The 26,115-nt window shown below is 41.0% G+C and overlaps 1 protein-coding gene across 1 annotated transcript; it reads right to left on the reverse strand.

Moving 5' to 3' along the window:
• Window positions 1-765: 765 nt before the first annotated feature.
• On the reverse strand, window positions 766-25,637 carry olfml2a (olfactomedin-like 2A). Its single transcript, XM_084359862.1, has 8 exons — window positions 25,386-25,637; window positions 14,234-14,497; window positions 12,781-12,888; window positions 12,473-12,649; window positions 11,178-11,424; window positions 7,965-8,249; window positions 7,586-7,771; window positions 766-3,636 (listed from the first exon to the last, which is right to left on the reverse strand). Exons 1-8 carry the CDS (start codon window positions 25,452-25,454, stop codon window positions 3,032-3,034), a joined length of 1,941 nt encoding a protein of 646 aa, XP_084215988.1. The 5' UTR covers window positions 25,455-25,637; the 3' UTR covers window positions 766-3,031.
• Between the last annotated feature and the right edge of the window lie 478 nt (window positions 25,638-26,115).

The raw sequence follows: 26,115 nt of genomic DNA on the forward strand, positions 1-26,115 counted from the left end.
CTGGCTTCACAGTGGCATGTAGCATGGGGACAAAGGCTTTACATCATGATGGTACATGATGAAGAAGAGGCCCTGCTGATGTGAACAAGATCAACTTGAGTCCTAAATAGCAACAGGAGAGCCTTTGTGTTTGCCATGAGGCACTGGGATTGAAGCTGCATAGGTCATGTGAATTGTCAATGTTCATCACAGCTAGCGTGGACATCATTGTTCCAATACAACAACATGTCAACATTTCGTGACAGAGTTCATGATTGGACACACCATTAGTGCTGCGCTCACCAAACTCACGGATTTGCGTTGCACTCATTAATGAATGTCATTATCTGGGTGTAAAAAAAGAGCCCAGAGCACTAAGATGTTCCATTAAAAGAGAACTGAAGAGAATTGGGGAGTAAATGAAGACCACATGCTTGGACCTACCACACCCAACATTCTGTTCTTGGTATATTTCAGTGTCTCCCTCCAGAATTGCATGACTTGGAGATGAAGCACAAGATTTTCAAATCCCTAGCCAAGAAATTAGGCAGCCATGCCCCTATTACCGTGACCCTGGGCCGCTCCTTTTAGTGTATTTTGGGATTGAGATCAAGCAGAGCATGATGACCTTTACCCCAGAACTACACGCAGCTCATAAAAGCTTTGTTATCCAGAAATCAGAAGATCTGAGTCATTAGTCATCATCTCTTCAACAAGGCGAGTCCTGCTATCCCATGGCATTTACTGGGCCTCTGTGGATTGACTTATAACACAACAGACTTTTATAATGGAAATTTTATTTCATAGCACAGACGCACACACACAGCTGGGTTCAAGTGTTACATTTCATGACATTATTACTTATGTATAAAGACCTTGCAACTGAACAAAATTACTTGAAGTCAGCATGCCTTTTATGAATAAATTTAAGCAAACACTCAAGAGCAGGCAAAATAATGTCATTGTAAATCATCAATGGTGAGTCCAAAACAGCACTATAAAGTACTGTAAAAGTTACCTCATGTGTCTTAAAGCTCCCAGTATGTGCCTCAGTACTGTCAGTCATTGTCAAAAATAAAAACATTTCTGGTTTATGGTGTCCATTATTGGAGGTGGCACAGCTAATGGTGCAATGCATGGTTGTTCATTTGAGGTGAGTATGTTCAAAACTCAATAATTATGAAATGTAATGTAATAGTTGTGTTATGTTATTAACAAAACAAAAACTGCACTTTTAAAGAACATAGACATTTACAAAAGGCATGGAAATTATAAAAAAGCTGTATGATTTTATCAAATGATTTCATGTAAATATAAAAAAAATCTTGAGTTTAAAAACGTGTACATTGTTTTGTTTTTGGAGTTCATATTGATTCAACACATCCCTCAAAACAACATCAATGGTAAGGAGACAGGAAGCATCATGAGGCCGGAATAATAATCAAAGCAGATTCATGATCAAAGTGCATGGTGATAGGATGGAGTAGATGGGCAACAATAGCTGATAGTTTAAGTATACGAACATTTCTGACAACTCTGGAGGCAGAAATAATCTCTTTGGTTGAGTTAAATGTTTGGGGTGTGGCCCAATATCACCAGCTGTGCAAAAATATTTGGTGCATGCATAAAATGCATAAAAAATAAGAAGGATGTATCTAAGATTAGAAAGGCGAAGGATTATTGCCAAATCTTGTAATGCAATGCTAGCCAATAGGTTAGCTAGTTCATCTTAACTTAAAACTTAACAGTTCAAAACAACCAACAACAACTATGACTGAATACTTGAAGGTAAATACATTTTCTTTACAGTGCATTTCCTCTGACTAAATGCTAGCTCTTAGCACAGCATATTGGAAGGGCCATGAATCGATTCAAACCTGTATTTGTTAGCGTTGCTCATCCTTGCTTGCCAGTTTTGCCCAGTGGCCACTTGTGGTACTGCAGGTAGAAATTTCCCTGCAGCCCAAAATGCATTTTCCCAATTGAGCACAATTATAAAAGACAGGTCTATAAAACTGGTGATAGTACACTTCATACTGCAAAGAATGTCAATAATAATTCTTTCTCATGAATTTTGGATCCACGAAGGTTTCATAGTTGTAAAACTTCCCCGGTGCCAAGGAAAGTGATGTGGCCCTGATAGCAAAATTGTACCAGACATTGTCATCTGGCCCACATACCGCATGGAATGATGGCAGACCTGTTTGCCAGATCTGAGCCACAAGCAGGCTGTACCATGGCCACATGTCGGCCAAAAGCAAACCGAATACACCTGAACTGGCCCAAATCTGGGCCACAGGTCATTTATATTCTGGTGGGCTGGATCTGGCCCAGACTTGGACCAGTTCTGGTTTATTCAGTTTGCAGCTGGCTGACATGTGGCCATTCAATGGCCTGCTTGTGGCTCAGATCTGGCAAACAGGAGTGGATCACCCAAATGCCATCATTCCACGTGGGATCTGGCCCTGGTGAACGTGTCTGGTGTGGGCCAGATCTGGGATATAGGGCCCCTTATATTCCCCTTTAAGACTCATGTTTTGAATAGTATATGCTTGATTGACATGTCTCTACCGAAATTAGTTTTTTCAGGCCTCAGAAACTACAGAAATGGCATCTAGTGATAAATCCAAAACAAAACCAGTAAGTGATGTTACAACTGCTATCACTTATTTAAAATAACTATTTATAGCCCTGTGTTTGTTTGCTAGTAAGCCAGCCTGCTGACATTTCATAAATGAAGATAAAAGGAAATCTCTATGCTTCCCTAGGATCAGCACATCCAGTGAGCTTTAACTCAACCTCTGAGATTATATCCACTGTCCACGGTCCATTCTATTGACATATTGTACAGTCACATCCCAATACACATTTGAGGCATGTATGTTTGGTACACTGTGAGGTCAGGTGTTTGAATAGCATGCATTGGTAGTGATAGGCTGGTGCAGGTTCATCCTTTGTCCTGTTGAGTCCAATATGGCTGCTTCTAAGTTGTCAAAAACTGAGCATCTTCTCTCTATTTAGGTGCCATACTGGCGGCCTACTGTGAACTGTGTCACTGGTCGACAAAGTTAACCTGATATGTGAGCTGATGGCCATTGTCCCAGGCATACAAAACCTTCTCTTTGGGGTTGTAGTCAATCTGGGTGGTGAAGGAGTACTCATTGGTGAAGGGCAGGCGTGGGATGGCCTCAGTGTTGGTGTGGGTGTCATAAGCATAGTTCACCTCACCTTCCTTTTGGTTGTACACATTGACGGCATACAAGACACCACAGATAATGAAGCAGTTCCCATAGGAGTTCCGTTTGAGCCCTGTCCTCCAGGTTGTTTCCTTTTTCAGTGACAAGTCTCCGGGATCCAGTTTACTGATGATGATCATCTCTTGTTGGTTGTAATCATAGTCCATGGAAGGGTAGATCACCCACAGGCCACTCTCGTCCACTGCGAAGTCAATGTCCGAGTGGCCCCTCCATTTCCATGGGGTGGTGTCCTCATAAACCACGTCATGCAGCAGTGTCCAGGCTGCCACATATCGCATCCTCAGGTCATACTTGATGATGTTCTTGGTGAAGGCTCTGTTGTAGTAGAAGGCTCCGTTATAAACCACATGGCCTGTGCCTATCCAGTTGTATGGCAGTTTGAAAAGGTTACTCCATCGGCCTACAAGAAACAGGAATATTACGTTAGCTTTCACTGTTATTATATAACATGGTTGAAACACACCAAAACAACAAAACAGTCCACTGTTTCACCTCTGATCCAACTGCCTCCATCAAGGCCATTACATTTTACATTACATTTTTGTATTTCAAAAAGTTTCAGGTTAAGATGTCGTGAGAAGATGAATTATTTAATATTCCAAAGCTCTAACCATCTAACTGACATCACTATTATCAACAGAAACAAAGAACAGTTCTGACTCTTCAAATGTTTATTGATTTGTTCTAGTAAAACACATTGAAAAATGTCAAAACAGACTTTGGCTTTTATAGAGCGTTTAAAAAAAAGCACTTTTAAAATAAATCTTTTGACTTAATATATCAAATGAGTCCTGTGTAATACTCAATTCAAATCTAGAGGCTTGCAGACAATTCCTTGCTGGAAGTGTACAATGAAATCCATTCTAGGTTGATGTTAGAATGGATGGGCCTGAGGAGGGACATTCTGCTGTGTGCTCTGCTGTGATTGGTTGTTACGGAAGTTTACGAGATAACAGTTTGAATCAGGCATTGAGACTGTATTAGGTGTAACTTATGTGTTTTGCATGTGGTTGGTTTGTATAACAAACAGCCAGCAGTGGAGGTACTAATACAGGGGATTGTGATCTGTAGTTTCCATCGTAAACAAGCCGACTTTTTTGGCTGTTGCAGTCCCTTCTGAATGACCTACTGCTGCTTTACACTCCACCTCTGGAGCTGCTCTTTGCTGCCGGAGTGTCTCTGGGCTAGAGAGAGCAGATAGGCGGGTGTCCGCAGGGCAGGCTGCCCCTCCATGAGCAGACCGGTGGCAAAACCCGCCTTGCCGAAACCAGGTAACATCGCTTGGCCAGCCAAAAAAGACAGCTGGCAATCGCCTGTATCACCACCACTGCTGGCTGTTTGTAATACAAAACCAGCTGCCACTAAAACACAAACACCACCAGAGAATATTTATTTAGCGCAATTGCAGTCAGATACAGCTGAAATCCTCCCTTTTAACACTGCTGTGCTTGTTGTCATTGTACTCCCCCTCCACCCTCTCTTCTTCGTCTTATCTGTGTTAGTGGCGGATAGCAAAGCAAGTTTTATGCAGCATTGCGCCACCCACTGTATCGAGGGAATTATCAGCTATAATCTAATTATTGGAATAATAAATAGTAATTAAAATGTCCCATTACCAGGACGAGAAATTGTCGGCCAGATAACTAACCCCTAATTCTAGAGTTTGTAAATCTGGAGTCTATGCCGACCCTCCTGCGGTGCAGCACCGGTCGCGATGTGTTTCAGTACAAAGATTGGTTTGCCACAGCTGACGGGGCAAGTAGGCCTGTTTGCGGACGCTCAATACTATTACTATGATACAACCTTGAAACAGTTGCAGTTAGTTTAGGTTTAGGCACAAAACTACCTGGTTAGGTTTAGGAAAAGATCTCAGGGGGTGTGTCATGTACTAAGGAGGGTGTGTCAAGTAGTGCTTTGACCCATACACTCACACACCAATGTCCAAGTTACCACACAGGGTGATAGTCAGACCATCAGGACCCATTTGGATTCAGTTTCTTGCCCAAACCCCTTTGACATGTAAACAGGAGGAGGTGGGGATCAAACCGCCGGCTCTGTGGTCAGTGGATGACCCACTGCACCACCTGTTTATTACTGGTTAAAAACTCTGTTTTCTTTGTCTACTTTACTCATTTTAGAGCATGATATGTGACATTACTTTTCTCTGCCCACTTCTCTCTCATCTTGTCTCTCAACTTTGTGTGTGTGTGTGTGTGTGTGTGTGTGTGTTTGTGTGTGTGTGTGTGTGTGTGTGTGTTTGTGTGTATCTCAGAAATGCACAGATTTAATTGGCTGAGTAGCATCAAGTGAGATGATTTACAATGCATGCAATTGTTCTGAGTTTCCTGGGCCGCTTAACAGTGTCTTAAAGGCTAGAAAACACTGCTGATTAAACAAGAAACAGGCTGTCAAAATGTAATAATGCCCTAATAATTCATCAGTTTTAGGGCCAGGACCGGATAAACTGTATGGCAAGCTGGTCATTATTGCAAAATACAGTAAAGATGCAGAGGAGGCTCAAGACCCCTGTGTTGCGCTTATTCATACATGATCCTTTACTTATCATGAGTTGGATACATTTAGCAGTGTGTGTTTCATTACGTCCTTCATAGAGCCAATGACAATGTTTTTACACTGCCAGACTGTGTACACACTGGCTTCATGTGACAATGACACAGTTTGTTTAGTAGTTCAGTCCTGAACAAACATGTTGTGTACTGTAGGTATCATTTTCTAATCACATCCTTTCTGCTATCCTAACCTTCCACCCTCAGGAAGTCTGATTTAGATAGTGATAATAAAAGGAAAGCCCAGTGAAGGACAAAAACAACGTGCAGTAGAACAGCCCCATCAACCCCACCCCTAAGGCCAGCCCACACTCTTAATCCCTCTCCACTGTGCCCAGTTCAAAGGAAAGGCCAGAGCACATGTCAGGGAACAGCAGGCATCACCGCCACTCCAAATACCTAGTCATCCGCACACAGCTGTGAGCTCACCGCACCGTAGGATGCCTCACATGTAAGTGCATTTAGAAAGCCCATTGTCCAAACACATCTAGATCAACAAGCCAAGTCCTTAGAGGGGAGATCATCTTAACTCTCTTAGAGAGTGTAATCCTATTCCTTCGTAGATTTAGATGTGGAAGGAGTTGATTTTCCCACCCACTGGAGCCATGAAACAACCAAGACCTGCATTCCACAGATCTCATCAGTCCCACGGAGCTCATTGGATAATCAACATGAATCAATGTCAGCATTGTCAGTAGAGAAAAAAAAAATAGCTATACATTCTAAAAGGGCTGACCAATATGTTGAGACAATAATGATGTTTCACATTAGATTATGAAAAAGATGTGAAAAGGTGAGAGAAATATATGTCAGTCTGTAAACACTGAAATAAAACCTCTTACGAAACTGCTAACCCAACTCCAAACCACAAAACAGACTGTAAAAGCGATTACATATACATGTTAGAAATGTGGGTTAAATTGGGGTTGGCACTTTATATTACTGTTCTTGAATGTTTGGTATTTTCTGTATCACAAAATGCAGTATAGCAAATGAATCGCATCACGTAGATACTAGGGTTGCCACAATTCTGAAGGTCCCCATTTCGATTTGCTTTTTGATGTTGAGGTCCGAATTCAGTTTGATGAACGACGGATGGATGGTTTTATGCCCTGACAACTGTCATTTACATTTTCAAATTCTTCATAAAGATGTGGGTATTTTACAACAACAGCATGACTTACCAAATTTCAAAAAATAAATTCAAAAATAAACAAAAGAAGATGGAAATTCAAATTGTTACAAAGTGTAGTTTCTCAAATCTGGCCTGAGTAAATCCTCTTCCAAAACCAACCAATAAAAAATCTCAGAAAAAGAAAACCCAACATCTGTGACACTGTCAGAATTACCTTCTGTATCAGCTGATCGTCTGTGTGTACACAGGATAAGGGTCTGGAGGGGCAGCTGTGGGCTAAACCAGCTGTGTCATCCTTATGGTCTCTTTGTTTTTGTTTTTTATTGTCAGATGCAGGCAAGTAGGCAGCAGTGAAGAGAAACAAAATACTGTGGCCGGTCCTACTTTTGATTTTGATGATCAAAACTGAGAGCCTATTTTGATACATTTTGGATCTAGAATTGAAATCATGACCCTATTTGATACATTTGTTGAGTGGGTGCCATCAAGGGGTGAAATCCGATGCTGAACTATGAGTCAAAACCTAAGCCTTCAAGCTCTATGGCAGCAAGACTGTTAAACCCTGCCATCATACATAAGTACTTCTTCAGTCTATGGCTATTGGTTGGTAAGTGGGGAATTGTAAAAAAGACCAAATTGAAACACACCTTGCTTGAAGTTTTCCAGGTTGCGGAACTCCACCAAGTTGTTCCCGTAGTAATAGTTAGTGACATAGATCTTGGAGTCTTTAGCCAGGGGGTCCTTCATCCAGGCTCCCTCATTGCGCCCATAACTGTGCTGCTTCTCTGGCTGCTCAATGGAAGCTACAGTCCCTTCACAGTTGAGGATCTTCCCTAGAAGAAACAAGCAAAGCATTCAACATGTATGTATGCCTGGGAGAGAATGACTTGTGTTAACAAAGGCTTTAATCGATTTCACATTCATACATTTCTTGTCAGACTGAACCTATACATGTTTCTGCTGCTAAATTAGCCTTTGTCACTACAATCACAGCCTGCAACAGAATACTGAGCCTTTAGCCTGTACCTGCTCTATGGAGGCTGGGCCGACTGCTGTTGTTGGAATTGTCCAGCACCAGCACAATGGTTGGAGCTGGTCTTTCAAAAGCTGGTGCACGATGTGTGGTGATGGTGGTGGGTGTAGCTGTGGTGGTAGTTGTGGTGGTAGTGGCAGTTGTAGTGGTAGGACCTTCAGTGGTAGCAATGGGTTTAGCCACAGTGGCATCCACGGTTTCCAGGACCATTTCAGCTCCTCCGTCCTCTGACTGGTTTTCTGTGATGTGATGGACCGTGTACGTTTTGGCTGAATGGTCTGTGAGGGAGGGGAGGAAGTGGGCAGTCAGGCCAGGTGATATACAAATCTGAGATTCACAAAGCTAGTTTTCATTCAGAATACAGCAGATGGCTCAACAAGATCAGACAGTCCTGAGGCTGAGTGGTGACAAGCTGCTTGTTGAACAGAAATTGTTAATTTTATCAATGAAATTCATGACAAAAATACTAATTGACAACCTTTTTCACAATAAAAATGAGACTTAAACTAAATAAAAAAACCCCAGAAACTTTCAATATGAAAACTACGACAAAAAGTATGACAATTCTCATCATCAAATAATAAAAATATTTTATTGGATAGGACAGCTGAGGATTTGACAGAGAAGGCGGGAGAGGAAGAGGGGATTATTGTACATGCAGCAAAGTGCTGCGGGTCAGAATTGAAATCCTGCCACTGCTAAGGACTCAGCCTTTTGTACATGAGATGCAACTTTTGTAACTTTTCGGACAGTCCAACAATCATATTAACTTAACATAGTGATTGACAAGATGTGCAAAGCTGTGAAAGTTGGCGTGTTTCTCTAAACGCTGCCACTCTGGTCTCCGGCGTGTGAATAAAAGTCGGATGTAATCCATTACTATCACAACCAGACTGCTGTTCTACCAAGATCAACATCATTAGCATGGATACAAACAGCATGGATATTAGCAGGGATAGTGACAGCAGCCACTCAGACAGAAGTTCTTCTTGTGTATTGAGGAGCTGCAGAGGTTATTCTTGGTCAAACTGTAACCTGTACTGTACATTTACTACCACTAGACAACTGCACAGCTACTTTCTGTCTGCTCTGAGTGTAGTCACAGTGGCCTGCTCTCTGCCCTGTTTCTTAAAGGAGGAGCCACACTACTCTTTAATGCCATATAAGCCAAGCTTGGAGGATGACATGACTCCCAGATTCTACTATAATCCATTCTATTTTTAGCAAAAGCTGATGTTTAAAAAAAAAATAAGTTGGAACAAAAAAAATCAAGTCTTTTGTCAAAAAATATTTAGTGAACAGTATGGCTCTTCGTGTGGAAATGACTCAGAAAAATAGTAAATATAGAAATGTCAAAACACAGTGGAGTGGGGATTTAAAAAACACCCAGATGGAACTGTTGACAGGAGCGCCGCTCTGTGCCATTTTTGCAGTAAGGAATTGTCAGACTATCGGAGAACTTCAAGTCTGAAATATCACATTTAAAGTTAAAGTGTATAATTTTATAGAATATAATTTTTTTCCTAACTACATAAACTAAGTCATTGTATTTCTGGCTGAGTCTAGACAATGACTTTGTGGATCAGCTAACTGTCAATGGACGTGGCATCCATCTGCGTTCAGTAAAGCAGATGGGATGCACATTGTACAGATTTTACATTGCACAGTCTTTACTATCAGACAGATCAGAGACTCCTATAAACCAATTTGATACTGTGATGACGATATTGAAGTAGTTCTTAAAGGACCATGCCAGTGTGTTTTTTTTTTGTTTTTTTCTAAAGGCTTTACTTCATATGTCAAATCCTTCATGCTTGAAATTTCTGCTAATGATTTTCCAAACAATACCATTGTATTTTAAGTTTTGTAAATAAACAAAGGAACATTGTTTTAGCTGTTACCATAGTCAAAGTTACGTTCTAATTGCACAGTGATGAAGGGCAGACTTTTCAAATTAGTGTGCACTTATTTCTGTATTATCCAGCAACGGTTGCCTAATAATGCAGCTTTTTCAGAAATTTGCAACTGGCCACAAATTCCTTCATTTCAAACCCTACAGTTCCTGTTGTAAACAGTCAGTTGTGGTGATGCATTGCTGGCTGTCGCAGCCACACAGTTACTGATTCAAGCTTGCAGGCTAAAATGAGTGTAGACAGGTAAAGTAAGTGTTTAACATTTTTCTCTCTTTCAACAACTGAGCAAGTCACTCAACTCAGCGGCTCAGTGGCCAACGGTCGAGCTGTGGTTACACTCAGCATCTCCCTAAAAAAGTGTGTCAGAAGAATTTCAGAAAAAAGCATGAAGGTATATGAACCTTCATTTGATGAATAAAGGTTTCTAGCACCTGCTCTAAAACAGAGATTATGGAAATGCAGCTGACTGGCTTCAGTGATTGGACAAGGGTGGCTGGGCTCACTGAGGTTCACATGTGTGGCAGAACACATGGTCTGACAGCATTATGTGCGTGTGCCCTGTGCAAACGCAGCATACCTATTCACTCATCTAGACTTAAAGAGGATTGGAAGGAGTCAGGAAATGTTTTCTCTGCATTGGTGAGGGCCCCCACACATTGTTGTGAGGAGTGAAGCTGAGGCATGTCATGGACATGACAGTGTTCCATTGACACAGCATTCCATCAGCTCCATGTATTTTGTCAATAAAAGATTTGGATTTCCTGCTCACTGAATGTGCACCAGCAGTCCAATCCTGCGATGACTAGAGCAGCTTTGCTGAAACAACAATGGAATAAATCTTGTATTGAGGGGATCTTGTGTGTTACACAGCAGACGATTCCCTGTTTTATTGCTTTGCACTTAAGTGAAAAGTTTGCGATATAATTATAGTCATATCTCCCACTTGTGTAAAACAGCATTCTTAGGAAACCTTGATATTGTCTTCTATTGGTATGAAAATCCAGCTAATAAAGATCTTATCTCTGGCTCTATGACTCTCCAGCTGCTGACTGATCCTGATCCAGCAAAGTGCCATGTGGAGTCAGATTAGATTGCTGAAGAAACTCATTTGGATCATTTTCAACACCAACAGTGGATCACACACAGATGATCGCACACAGATGGGAGTGCAAACTCAGCTAAAGTGCGAGCACAGTGTTTGCTTTAGCTCAGAGAGGGTGTCTTTCTATGAACACATCACTACGCTGGGAGAGTACGTATGCTGAGTGTCCCGGCCAGGCTGAAAACTCTCACCTCCTCTGTGCTCATCCTCGTCGGTCTTGGCAGCTTTGTAGTATGTGATGCCCCTCACCACGCCAGGCTGGTGGCCAGCCACCTTGGCTTTTGCCGTAGGATCAGGCTTCACCGGCTTCCCAGGTTTAATGACCTCTTTCTTGGGTTTTACGACCTTTTCTTTGGGTGGTTTGGGTGGGGGTTTGGCTCCAGGGGTCTTTTTGTTGGGGATTTTTACAGCCTCCTTGGTTTTCTCATCATTAGTGTTCTGTAAACATGGATATTCAGGTTAGGTAAATACACTACAGTAGGTCCTTTGAATTTAGAAACATTTGAAAGTATGATTGGAACAGGAAATGTTCTGAGAAAGAATTAACATGTTAACCCTGTGTACAGAGAAATAGCATACAAAACCGTAATAATAACCGATAATGCCATTAGTATTATTGTTAACAAGTGAGCTGCTTGTTATATTTACAACGTATCAAATCCATTGTAAATATTTGTCAGGCCTATAGACATTTTAAAAGGAATGGTTTGACATTTGGGGAAATTTGCTTTTTGCTGAGAGGTAGATGAGAAAGCAACAAGCAACCAGGGCATTTTATATCCCCAGTGGAGATACGTCTTATCCCCACCTCTGGTCAGACTGAAAAAAATGTAATTCATCTCATATTCCTGCTAGTAGATGGTGCAAGTTGATAAATGAAACTATGCAAACCATCTTGAAAGCACATAGGCTTGGCCCTGGCTTATACACAGCATATCATAACCCTTGAAAATAGAGCATGCTAAGTGACACGCGAACAGCCAATCGTTTATCAGGTGACTGTGTGACTGACAACACGGTGTTACTATGGACGCACACAGTAGTAATGTCTGCTTTTCTAGCAGTCTGATAGGGCAGCCTACAAGCTACAGCTGTGTCGGCAAACACACTGGCCCCGTCAGCCTCTGTCCCGGTCGTCTGCTGCTCCTCCAGGTGTCACTCATCCTTTAGAGCCTCTCTTTGCTGCCGGAGTATGTTTGGGTTTGTAAGGTACAGCGGACAGGCCGCCTCTGCCTATTTATGACAGGCGCGTCCACCAGGGCAACTGAGGCTTACAGTCCGCCGCACGAGCTCTGCCCCCCCTGTTTTTATTTTACAAATCGCACAGTGACTACAGCACTGACTAACAGCACTGCTTGTAATGTGCTGCATATATTACAACTACTTATAGTGCTACTACTAGAAACACTACAATGCTACTAATTACTAGTTGTTTTGATGCTTCATGCTGCACGTGCATACAAACACAGGAAATGATTCTTCTAACCTGTGCTTTGTTCTCAGAGGAGTCTTTCTGTAGCAGCTGCATGCTGAGGCTGGAGATCTCCTTCTTGATGCTCATCATAACGTTGGAGTAGTTCTCATATCTCTTAAACTGGTTGGTGAGGCTCACCATACTATCCCGAACAAATTCATTCTCTCGTGTAAGGTTTGTCTTGATTGTCTGCAAGATAAAACCATGATCATGACAAGTGACATAAGCTGATACACATAAACATCTTCCAATAATACGCCTCATACCAAATGTTTAATTATAACGGTATGAGGGAACACTGAGTTCGACTGATTGCCTACCTCTTCTAGGGTGTTCATCTGAGACACCACTTTGTTGATGTAGGAGTGGACTTTCATTAGATCCATGCTGTAAAGTGTTCCCTCGAGGAGGTCCACCATAGATTGGAGCTGCTCATTCATGCCATAAAAGGAGAAGAACAAGTGTTATTCACCATTCCCTGAACACAGACCTGACCTTTATGTGCCTCTGTTTAACTGCACTAATAACTTAAGTGCCCTCCCAAACATTTGCTGTGATTGCTACTATTGACATCCACACTCCACTCGCTCAATAGGCAGCTATACTCTCTAATACTCTCTAGACCTTTCCTTTTCAACATAGTATGTTCCTTCAGAGAGTCATTGGGTTAATCTGGAGTTTAAAGTGAAGTCAGATCAAACATCTGGAACTGCCTTTTGTTATGGTCCATAGCGTGCTTCTCTTGTCTGTGAAATATGAAAGTGTGCTTTAGGTACATGCATAGGTGTGCTGACGTGTTCACAAACTATGTTAGATGACGTACTACTATAGTCAGGTCACAGAGAGTTGAAGAATGATTGTTCACGCTTTTAAACTGGAGGGAGTTTTATTGTCACTGATTGCTTTTGTTCTAGTTCTCTTTTACAGCGCTCTAAATGAAACAAGCACAGACTGTTGGGTGATTCTTGTTCTTTTTTTAAAAATTGATTTTTGGTCATTTTAGAGAGTGATAAAGGGCAAATCAAATTTGATATTGGATCAGGCTTGATTGAAATAAAGGGGACTGTTGGGCATTGGTGGAGTTATGCAAGTACCATTCTAGTTTTTACAATTTTACAGCTTATTTTGTAATGCTAAAAGTTTACGTACACTCTTACACACTATTTGTCTTCATTTTATATGTCTTTATTGTGGATTACTGTATTGTGTTCATCTAAGTGCATTGCTGGTATGAGGGTATGAAGGTTGTATTTCCCAGGGTCTTTGTGGCTTTTTGCAATGACTCCATTTGTCTGTTATGGATGGGTTTAAGGATTGCAATATTGTCAGGTGGTAGTTATTTTTATTATTTTCATAATTGATTCATTTGTCATTTATTTTCTTGATGAATCATTTTGTCACTAAAATTTCTCTTGTCTTGTCTTCTTGTACTGCCCAACCAACAGTCTAAAATCATCCATGATATTTCATTTTCTGTCCAGAAAATCTGCAAATGATTACAGCAGATATTTGGCATTTTTAATTGAGAATTCACTTGAACAACTAATCGGTTATCAAAAAGTATAATTTTCAGTTCAGTGACTAATAGTTTTATCTCAGCATCTCCGGCATTTGTTCATGTACAATCAACATTTTGATGCAATGGTGTTAATTGTGTACAGGTATTCATTTTATTGATGATTTTGAATGATCTTGGTAGTAAAGAAGTGGTAAAGGTGCTATGAACACATAAATATTCTACATATAGTGGCTTTAAGTTTAGTCGTTCCTCACCTTTAGCAACTCAGGGGCCTGTTTCTTCAGCTTCTCCATCTTCCACTCATTCTCACAGGGGTTGAGGGAGGACGGTGGGGCAGTGCATGAACACTTACAGTCAGACCCAGAGCTGACCGTCTCCACAGTGTAGAAGTCTTCCACCCGCACACTGCCGCTCCGCAGCCGCAGGCAGGCATCCTTGCTCAGAGGACGCATGATGCACTTGCAGCGGCAGTCTGAACCCTCTGACGTCATCCGGACAGGCTCGGTCTCTCCAAAGATCTGGAAGACAGAATGAGAGTTTTCACATCCAAAAGAAAAAAGGTATTTTGAGGTCACTATATTCTTTCTTTCATTCTTGCATGTTAGCAGACGCATGTATACACATATCTCTGTATTGTGCTACTGTTGTAAACAAGCTGCTTCAAGGCTGAGCAGCAGTTTAACACACTAGTGCAATCCATGTAAAATAAAAAAATACAGTAAAATACAGTGTATTTTATCCAAACCTATAAATTGTGGCACTGTTTTTAAAGGTAGATGCTGAGCTGTTTTGTTCCGTCCTCCACCAGTTTATCTTCCAGTCATCTATTCCATAAGTCTAACCCCTGCAGGACTTACATGAATAATAAAACCATTTCTGTTGTAGGGAAACAAAAACACAGGAAAAGGAAAGTCATCCTGAGAAATAACCTCATGCTTCCCTTCTGTTGAATGTTAGAAGATGTGACTCAGAGCAAAGCCTCAGAGACAAACATAACTTATAAGACCTGGCCTTGCCGGCCATGTATGAAGACAGAGCGTTGTCAGCGCATGGTTGTTATCTAACAAACAGGAAGCAAAGCATGGCAGCCTGAGCAGACATTCCACACTCTTCCTCTGTGAAACAAGTGCAAGATGGCATACAGTGGAGACGCTTTCACACAAGAATTCATCTACCCAGATTTACTGCATAGTTGATGAAATGTTCAGGTGGTGATAGCGTGCTGGCAGACTGAGGTCTACTGAGAAGTCTGTAAATTTCTCCACTTGTTCTTTTAAAATCCACCTTCCCTGACAGTGAAAGGTGGGCCAGTTCAGAAGACAGTTAGATTGTAAAATTGGTTTTGCAACAGTTGTGTCCTTTCAAATGCCCCATGCAGCTGTCTTGTTGTGCACTGATCTGAATAAAGGTGTCTTCAGATGGAAACAATGTGCAATTACCCATATATTTTCAACTGTAGCATTATTTATTACACTGTATATATAGATATATTCTAGTAGAATGTACATTTTTTGTTCTGTTTTTGTTGTTCTTGCTAAAATATATTTATTATTATTATTTTTTTTTCTTTTTCTGCATATTTCTGGACTTTGAATGGGAGCAGCTGTAATGCAGATAATTTCCCCTCGGGGATTCTGATTCTGATTCTGAAACCAAAGAAAATGTTGGATTGCTTATAAAGTTTTGTGGCAAAGAGATACAAATATTTCAACTTGAGGAAAAAATGAATGCCTATCCAAAGGCTTTATGACTCCAGTTCATACTTGAGAGGGTGAGAGGAAAAGGAGAGAAACAGGAGGCACATACCAGGAGTTTTATCTGTTGGAGTTGGATATGCTGAGTTTGAACTCAGTCAGTCTGTGCTGTCACAAATACTAACCGCACGCACATTTCTTTCAAACACATGGTCTAGCTGGAGCTTGCTACAGTGTCTGCTAGCTGTTCGGGGGGAATAAATATTGACTGCAGAAACACTTAGTAGTCAAATTTGCTTAGTCCTCAGCCTGAACACACCTTAAAAACAGTAGTTCTTATCCATCTTGATGAGGAATATCTTTTTATAAGAGGCACTGCTCCTTTTATTGTGTTTTGGTGGTTCTTGTGGTCTCTTTGCAGTTTGTACTATGTCCATACTCACAGACACAAAGACTTTGAGACACGTTCCTGTTAAGGCGGAAAACAGATTCTTGACTTAAATCACTCACTTTATTTATTTTGAAACATTATGGAACTCTTTCCCTGGAACCTCTGACTGAATATGTTTCTATTTATGTGTATGTGTAATCCTGTTTTTTGTTTTCATTATAAGGATATATATTTTAAAACATAAAATAAAAAGTGAAACGTCACAAAGTGCTGTCCCATTCCCTGTATACCATTTCGGTCCCTTGCAGACGCTCTCACTCAGGACTCACCAGGTGTGGTCAGTCCATAAAAGCTCAGAGTTTAAGGGCTTTAGCGGGGACATGAGGATTGGGCCTATGTGTCCCTGCTGTGTTTTCTGCTCCTCACCAGCCTGTTTTTCCCTCCACACCTGCTCTGAATCTGAATCCTTGTTAGCCCTGGCTTGCCCCCAGTGTTTTCCCCAGCCTATCAGCTCCTTTTCCTGTCTTGTTTCTTCACCCTAAACGAGTGAAGGGGAAAATAAAACATTTGCATCCAGTGGTGAAGCAAATTTGCATCTTGGCTTCGAAGTTGCAGCCACAGCCAATACAAAGATGTGTGTGGTTGACCCCGCAAATGGACTACAAACCAGCAAACTGAGTTCTATGTCTCTTGCATTTTGGTGCACCTTCTGCGCTCTCTGTGTGACAGCCTGCTGCAAAAATGAAATATGTAACTGGTACAGTTGTGAACTTCACTGAGAGCATGTATGCTGTTAAAAAAGGATAATCCATTTCCAGACACAGCACAAGGTTTCCACTTGACACTCTACTTTGCACAGATTGTGGCAGATTGTCAGAAACACGAGTTACCATGTTAAACAAGTACTCCACTGAATTAACATTGCAACATTTTCAAACTCAGCAGGGAATATTTGAAAGGGTAATGTAGCTAATGTAGACTTGAGCCACTGGAGTCAAGGAGCAAGAGTCCGGTAAACTCTTCTTTCAAACTCCACACCACCATTTTCAAATCTGTAGTATTCTGCCCCAACCAATGTTGACTCAACTGATATCACTTGCTATCAATTGAATTGGGCTTCAACCTGGTATCATGCTTAACCATGTAGTAGACCCGCCTGTCCACCGTGTCACTGTTGGGTTTGGCCTTACATTTTAGGGCATTAGCAGTACAGTAATTCAAACATTCATACAATCATGGCAGTAGCTGCCATCAGGAGCAGTTTGGGGTTCAGTATCTTGCCCAAGGACACTTCGATATGCAGACAAGGGGAATTGAACCAGCGGCCTTCTGATAACAAGATGCTGGCTCTGACCAATGGCAATGACCACAATGAATGAGAAGACAGGACTCATATGTTTTAATCGTGGTGGGCTCAGTGCAGGATGCACAGGGTGCACACATGTTATCCCTTTAATCAGGAAGAGAGTTCGGCAACACAGAGATTCTTCATTAATGAGCTGTGATCCTGTCCTCATGTGACTGAAGCCAGGGCGGAGTATTCTCAGAATATGAGGAACACATTGGAAGAAACTCTCTGAAGTGGTACCATTCTTTGTAATCTCTCTCTCTCTATAAGGATATTTTCCAATGAATGGATGAGGTTTAAAGTGAAAAATCCTACTTATAGGCTTACAATTGGGCTACAATAGGCTTTTCTGTTTTGTATCAAATTTTCATAGCTGTAATACATTTGAACTACTTTATAATGCATTATAAGTTACATAAGTGGTCATTGGATGTTTTAAGTAAAGTAATGAAATTCCTGAGGATTAGGAAAATACAGTACATAAGTAGTCATTGTTAGCTTTAAGTGAAATAAAAATATTGGACATCTTTGGATAATTTGGACTTTTGGTCATACAAACACAACCCTTGAATATGTCTCTGTGGACCAGGATTTGTCACTATCTTCTGACATTTTACAGACTTTTGACTAATTGTATAACTAATTGTTTAAAGATTAGTTGCAGCCATACAATGAATTACTGCATTATTAATGGAGATGCGCATTATTGCTGCATTATTCCACAAACTCTTTACGAAAGTACAGCAGTTAATGAAGATATCAGTATTTGGCTACGTGTTGCTCTGTAGTCCCTGCCCACCTCACTTCGAAGCAGGTGTATAATTACATCTGCAGCTCTGAGGAGGCTAGGACGAAATGATTCCATTGGTTGCATTATGAGAAATGTAGGATCCAGTGTTTTTTGAGCTAGACCCATACTGGGGACTAAATTACTGTATGTTTGGGCCTCATGCTACAACAATTTTCACTTTTCTTTTTCAAATCTGTCTCTTATGAGTCATCCAGCTTTATAGAAGTGCAATTTTAAATTCATAAAACATCCTTTTAAATATGACAAGTAAAATAACAATAGATGACACATGATATGGAATATTACTCACATATACAGTAATTTACAGTGCATAACCATGCCAGAAAAAGAGTAGTGTTAGGTAGGGGCATAGGTAGTTAGGATTATGGCTTTGTGATTTGGTCATGTTGGTTAATGGCTTCTGTAGTTACAATTTTAACAGTTGTCTTTTAGCATGGCAGCAGCAGACTGAAGGTAAGGAGGATGTGGGTGCTCATTAGAGAAGGAATGCAGGCTGAGTGATGGGGGAAGATAGAGGAGAGGAGGTGTGCTTCCCCCTCCATTACTGCAGACATATACTGGGAGGGGGTCTGATATGGGGCAGGACTCCTGTGTGCAGAGCCCAGCCAATCCTGACCCATGTCAAGCGAAAAGGCAGCAGGTTGACAAATCCTACAGCCACATGAAAACAGAGTGGATTAGCAGATTAAACTTCTTTAGCAGAGGCTATGCCTACGGGCCTGCAGAGCTGCATTGTTCAACCCCAGCCAAACCCCAACTGCTGCATAGCAACATCAGCTTAAATTGCTTTAAATTAGAGAAGTCAGAGAAATTCCAGCCAGATTTTCATTGGCACTTCATGTTTTGTCTCGTCAAGAGAACATTATCTCGCAGGCTTTACTGCAGGAGAAAGACTCGGCAGCAGCTTATCACAGAAATCTGAATCACTCTGCCAATCAGAGTAGCTGCCTCCTCCTCCTGTCAAATCATTAGTTCTGGTATGCCTAACTGACCGTGAAGCATCTCATGCCAAGCTGACCTACCAGCATGAGAACAGGCAACACAATTAAGAGTGCTAATAATTAAGAGTACCGAGTATTTAACGCATGCTTTGAGCTTAGAGTCTTTGGTTTTGACCTTTCAAGTGCAGTCAAGTTTCAGGTCAAAAAGAACACGGCTCAAACATGAACTCATGTCTGCACAATGGGCGGAAAAGAGCCTGCACGCCGCAGAGAGCTCTATTAGATCAACCGCTGCAGCCTTTAACAGCTAACACACCCTGACAGTGATGAAGTGAAACCCCAATTGTGCTCCGGATTGCTAAAAACACAAGATGTGTTACACAATGGCTGCTGCATTAGTTAGCCTCAGAGTTAAAGTCAGTGTTTCAGTAGCGCTGGCCTGTTGTATCTGCAGCCTTGTTCATATAAACAAGGATATCCTCTCCTTTTAGTGCTTTGCCAGCTGGCAATCGCTGAGACAACTGTGTGGTGAATGGGCAGGCAGAGCAGGTATCCTGTGGCAAAGCTAAAATATTCAGCTGTGTACGCCATCCTTCTAACATTAGTGCAGTGGTTCCTGTTATGACCTGCAGCTAATTCAACCCCCACTCTTTGGTTTGGAACTATTTTCCCACAAATGCACAAAAAGGCATAGTGAATACCAATTCTAATCAGTCTTAAACCCATCAAGCTTATGATGGACTATCCCTTTAAAATCCACATCATCTCCTGTCAAGGGTAGTCAAGACCAAAACTGAGGTTTACATTCCAGTCCAAAGAGTCCACCTGATTTCTAATCTAATTAGTGGTGCTTATGATAAACAGTCCTACTGTGCCACTGTAAAGATTAACTTGGTACAAAGGGGGGATTTCCATTAAAGCCTTCAGTCTGGAGATGAAACAGGAGGTCGGGGCTCAGACTATAAACAAAAGCACTGGCATTAGCACAGGGATGTTAATTAGCCGAACACAAAGTGTATCAAGCACTCGATGCTTTTGGGGGTACACATCTACATTCCTGCTGCTGTTTGTGTGCCCAGAGTCTTTAAAGCCATCAGTCACAGTCCATCATGATGCAAACATGAGAAAAAGGCCGACACATATTGTGCTTGATGAATTCATGTTAAACTATACTAAAGAGCTTAGTGAACGACATATGTGAAGTTTTCTCTCATGTCAAATTACCATTAAAGAACTGGAACTGTAAAATATTTAACAGGATTTTTACACATTTCCACACAATCATCTGTTTTGATGATTGAAATAATGCTCTGAAAACACAGATATAAATCAAGTTGACAATGTGGCTGCCTAATAAAATCCACAATAACACATTCATAAGCACAAAGTGACAGTTAATCATTAGTGTGTGTCTGGAGAGTGGAATGACAGATGTTGCCAGATGATTTGTTACAGCAGATGTTTATTACTGCTCAGTGACAGATATTGTTTTCCTTTTATTGAGCAGCAAACAAAAAAAGTTCAATATTAAAACATTTGGGCCAAAAAGTCAGCAGTTGATTTGTAAAATGTGTAGTTGTAATTCATAGCTAAGATAATATGAGAATCGTTAGCGTGACAACTTCTCAAAAATCCATCAAGCATTTGTTTTTTATTACAATGTTACATTCAACTAGTGTTTGAGTAAGGAGAGCAGAACTGTGCGCTCTGACACAATGTGAGAAATGACCACATCATCAGTGTCCACTGCAGCTACAGTACATTATCTTATCTGCACCACAGACAGCACAAGCAATACATTAAACACAATGCTGATATTGAAATGCATTCTTGAATTGGACCCTTGGCTACCTCAAGGCATTCCACAGATATCACGTTTACAAGATTGGGGCATACCTGTGTACAACAGGCCACAGTTATCGCCGAGGGAGAGGCAATAAAACAGAATACAATCGTTTGAAGATGGAAATAACTGTTTACAGTCATACGAAGCGTTCCTGAGCCCACCTAGTAATATCCTCTATACAATCATGTGCTCCACAAAGTGGTGAAAACTTGTTAACCCTTTCATACCAAATCATGATAGTATCACCTGTTACCAAAGAACCTGTTTACCTAACAGGTCCAAACAAAGTCTTTGTTGCTCCCGTCCCAACTTGTTTAAAAAGTGTTGCCGGCATTAAATTCAGAATAAGGGTATATTTTCAAAAATCAATGAAGTTGATGAGGTCAAACATTAAATATATTGTCTTTGTACTGTTTTCAATTGAGAATATGTCAAATGGGATTATTACATTTTGTTTTATTTCATTTACACAGTGTTCAAGCCTGAGAAAAAAGGCCAATGATCCTTTCAAACGTCGAATTTGGAAGCATGTGGAGTGTAAGTGAGTCCAATAAAAACAAGGCTGTGTTGTAATGGCTTGTGAAAATATTTTTGCCTACAGTGGACCTGAAAGTGCATTCACGTCTCTTTTACTTCTAACCATAATTTACAATGGGTCCCTGTAATACACTGATAAAAAAGGCAGCACTCTCACAATGTTTAAAACATCCAGCCAGATTGATTTGGATCTTTAAGTTAGCTAATGTAATGTTCAAGAATGGTCAAATTCATGTGTGAGGGATCCAGGAGTCCTCCTCACAATCTATGGAGCTCACAACAGCCTAAAATATAATTTCTATCCTGACCATTTTAAAAAACAAAGCCAAGCAATGTCACACCTGTGTAAAACCCTGGTCACGTGCAGGATAATGGACCTGGGTCCGATGTTGAATGTTGACCCGTTCACACTGACACGGGTGACGCCAGGAGCACTTCTTTTCAGGTCACTGGCTCAGTGTGAATGAGGTAATTGTCTATCTCATGTCCAACAGCTTGCAGCTTTGTTTTAACCACAAACACAGAGACGTGACTCTGCAGACTGATAATGTTGACTCTTCATCAAACCCCATGTGACATCCCCAATTAAACAAAGTCATGTTGGCATAACATGCCATGACAAAATGTGATTTTATGAACATTGTAGCGTCACCCAAGGTGTAAAGCACATTAAACCACCTGTAAGTAAATAAATACTTCATCATCATCATCATCATCATCATCATCATCATCATCATCATCCCGTCTCTGCTCCTGTGGGCTGTTTCACTGAGGCACACTGAGCTTCCTGGTCTGCTGTCTGTCTCCTTCTCTCCAGACCCCAGTTGACCTGATTCTCCTCAGATTTTTTTACAACCAAAACATGAAGCAGGTGCACATGCTGGTTCTCACGCCACTCTCTGGTGCCCTCCATGCCCTCCTCTAAGCAAGCTCTGTCTCTTATTAATGCCAGTGCCACCAGTCTGGCTATGGACACTTTGACCGGGTTTCTGCAGTGGCCATGAGACTGGAGCTTGGACACTGCTGCATGACTGCTGAGGAGTGTTGTTGTGTGGAGAGACATGTCATGATATGTGGAGATTTACTGTAAAATGGCTTACAAAGCCCTTCACCTGGACTGATTTAAATGTGACATCTTTGTTAAGTTAATTATTAATATGCATTATTTTGATTAAATTATCTTATATGTAAACTGGTAATAGACAACTTTTTCATGTTAACTTATCATTCTCAAGTGAATACTGATTGCCTCATGTGTTGGCTGTAGAAAAATGACACTTGCTTTCACTATGCCCTTCAGTCTGCCTCCAAGCAGGATTTTCTCCCAAAAAACAACGGATGAATTACTGCGCAGAGGGAGGGCGTCTGCTGTTGTTTGTTGGCATCTGCTGCATTGTTTTACCTGCTCGCTATCCCCAGGTAATGGGAACAACTGGAACTAGAATGGCACTCAGAAAAGCGCATACCTCTGCCAAGCCTACCTTTAATTCAAGCAAGCCTAATCCAATATCAAATAACGCATATTTAAATCTGCTAGATCTGGATTTTTATTTGGATCTGCATCAAATTGTGCTCACTCATAGATACCAGCCACCAAAATATGCTTGATTTTTGTCCATAAGATCCATGCATTATTCCCTGAGAAACTTACGGCATTCACTCGATGGAAAGCGCTCCTGTCTTTTGTCAAATTCTTTTCGCTTTGTTGAAATGTGTTCCTCCTTACCACTGGGACTTGAGACGGCTCAAAACCAGCATTCTTTCTACTAGATCAGTAAGTAACAACACCTGCCTACTTATTGAGACAACTAGGTGTTTAACTCTGCCTTTTCATAGCACCGAGATCATGGTTTCTAGGTCAAATTGTCATTTTTACAGTTGTTTTTTGCTTTGGGCAGTTGCACGGCCATTAGCAGTAGCCATGTTGCTAATGCAGTCTATGTGACAGTTATACTACAGGGAAACACTAGGAGAGGGGAATTTGGAAAGTTGTCTGTTTCATACTGCTATTAAAGGTTATTGATTCAGTCATTAAAACAAAAGAGTTTGTTTAGGCATAAATAAATCAGTCAGTTAAGATCTTTCTCCTCTGATTAAAATGTATTCCCCCAAACTACGTAGTGCACCTTTAACCAAAAGAGAAAAGTCTTCATTGACTGATTTTTTTATGCCTGAACACACTGACCTTAAAGGACAATGACCTTTTCATACATGTTTATATGTGGCGGACCCTGCCACCTTTCTAGCTTCAAACAGTGTCCTAGGACCTTATTTTCTCCTGAGAACAGCTTGTTTATTCTGTTATGGAAATATTTCTGATTTTGTATTATTACCTCATTAATACTGTAAATATTAAAACTTTGAATTTCTTCTACAAACCTACATAGTGCCCCTTTAAATCCACTCACTATTGATTCTACTACTGCTTTTAGAAGTAGCACTGACACTAATGCCACTACTATGTGTCTTCACATATAGTCACTACTACAAATGACAATACTGCTTCTATAACCACCTTTACTAGATTTATACAACATGGCCAATAGTTTGCAGACAGCAAAATATTCCAGCCATATGTTATGGTTAAACATGGGCATATTGTGCTGCTATAACAGCCTCCACTCTAATGGTTTCAGTCTCTCTACCAGATGTTGGAACCTGGCTGCAGAGATTTACTTCTACTTAGACACAAGAGCATTAGTGAGGACCAACACTGATGTTTTGTGATCGGATCTGGCTCACAGTCAGAGTTTCAGTTCTTCCTGAAGGTGTTAGATAGGGTTGAGGTCAGGGCTCTGTGCAGGTCAGTCAAGATCTTTCATACAGACTGGTAAACCATGTCTTTCCTGCATTTTTACGGTAAAACAAAGGGAAAAAACAAAGTGTTGACACAAAGGTGAAAATGCACCGTTGTCTAAAATATCATTAGAAACTGTAACATTAAGATTTCCATTCATCAGAACTAAGGGTCCTAGACCAAACCAGGAACATGGTTGTCCACCTACTTCTGACCATATACTAAACCACAAAGATTGCAAACACTGCTGCGATAAGTAGGTTACTACCACCTCACTACTACTACTACTATTACTACTACTACTACTACTATGGGGCGTTCACTCTCCACTGACCTATATTGCTGCTGATTTGTCCTCTGATTGTATCCAGAGCAGACAATTGTTGACCATCACACACCATACTTGGCCATAAATATGTGACAGATCCTCTGGTCTTCATTTATAATGTGCACTGTACATGTGTGTGTGTGTGTGTGTGTGTGTGTGTGTGTGTGTGTGTGTGTAGAGCTGGATTAGGTTGAGGGAGAGTGAGGGGTTACTGGAGTCCAGCAGCTGTGCAAACAAGGACAGCCAGATATTACTTGTACCCCAGTGAGTGCCATCTCTCCCACACTCTGCTGGCATCGGGCCTGCACTCACTGAAGGTATCATTACATAAACCTGTTGTTACTCATGTCACACAAAAGCCCTCATTGGGAGGATTACCTCCAATCATAAAAAATGACACATAACCTGAACCATCTGCCGGCTTTAGACAGGAAATTTAAAGGTCTGGCTTGGGAAAAACGTTGGTCAAGTCACTAATTTGTCTGAAGCAGAGGCACCATGACACGGAACATGAAGCAGCTAAGATGTGAGGCTGAGCAGCATAAGTGGAGGTTGGGATACTGTTATAACAGGATCCGCTGAGATTAAACATGGACTATTATTAACTCTGAACAAGCCTTGTTTCACCACAGTGCTGTAATACATTGCAATGATGCATGGGGATCCTGGGAAATAAAGAGAATATACATGTCTCAGTTATGCATCTTTCTTACCTTGCTCTGTGAAGACGCATCCTTACACAAAACCAGCAGGCAGGCGAACAAACTCGTGTATCTCCACATTTTCTCTCCTGAGTGTCTGCGCGTAAAGTTCAGAAATCCAAAGCGAGTCACTGCCTTCTGTCCAGGAAAGTAGTGCGTCTATTTTAACTCCATTTCCTTGTCACGCAGGGAGGATCATACAGTTAGTGTCCGTCTGTCTGTATGTGTGGATGTTTGTGTGTGTGCTGTTTGGTGCGCCCTGTCTGCACCGCGCGCTCCGTCCTCAGCCCCCAGCATCATCTGTCATCCGCTGTCCTCCGGCGTGGGAGGGGTTTACTCACAAACACGCACTCACCAGTGTGTGTTCAATCTGTGCGGGACGGCCAATGATATTATTATTATTATTATTAATAATAATAATAATAATAATAATAACAACAACAATAATAATAATAATACATCGATTGTATATTATCTTGATCGTTACTATAGCCTTATGTATTGTATATTTTCAAACACTATGCTGTTTTATTGCACATGTCCCGCAATGTGTCACAATTTCTGAGTTTAAAAGTGGTAATGGAGGAAATACACCACTGGCTGTATACAGTAAGAATACACTCATCAGGGAAACAGCATCTTTACATTAGAAATGTGAAGGGTTTTTGGCGCCATCTGCTGGCCAATTAATAATATTAAACTGCAATCAGTTATGAGTCACTTTAGAGATGTCACAGATTGT

The sequence above is a fragment of the Pagrus pagrus genome, assembly GCF_965226575.1.
Source record: "Pagrus pagrus genome assembly, chromosome: 8".
Taxonomy (NCBI): domain Eukaryota; kingdom Metazoa; phylum Chordata; class Actinopteri; order Spariformes; family Sparidae; genus Pagrus; species Pagrus pagrus.

Coding starts and splice junctions, on each gene's coding strand:
- olfml2a (XM_084359862.1), bottom strand. CDS start 25,454: ATGTGGAGATACACGAGTTTGTTCGCCTGCCTGCTGGTTTTGTGTAAG. Junction 11,425..12,472: donor CCTCTGAGAACAAAGCACAG/GTTAGAAGAATC, acceptor CCATGTTTACAG/AACACTAATGATGAGAAAAC. Junction 3,637..7,585: donor CCTGGAAAACTTCAAGCAAG/GTGTGTTTCAAT, acceptor TGTTTCTTGTAG/GCCGATGGAGTAACCTTTTC.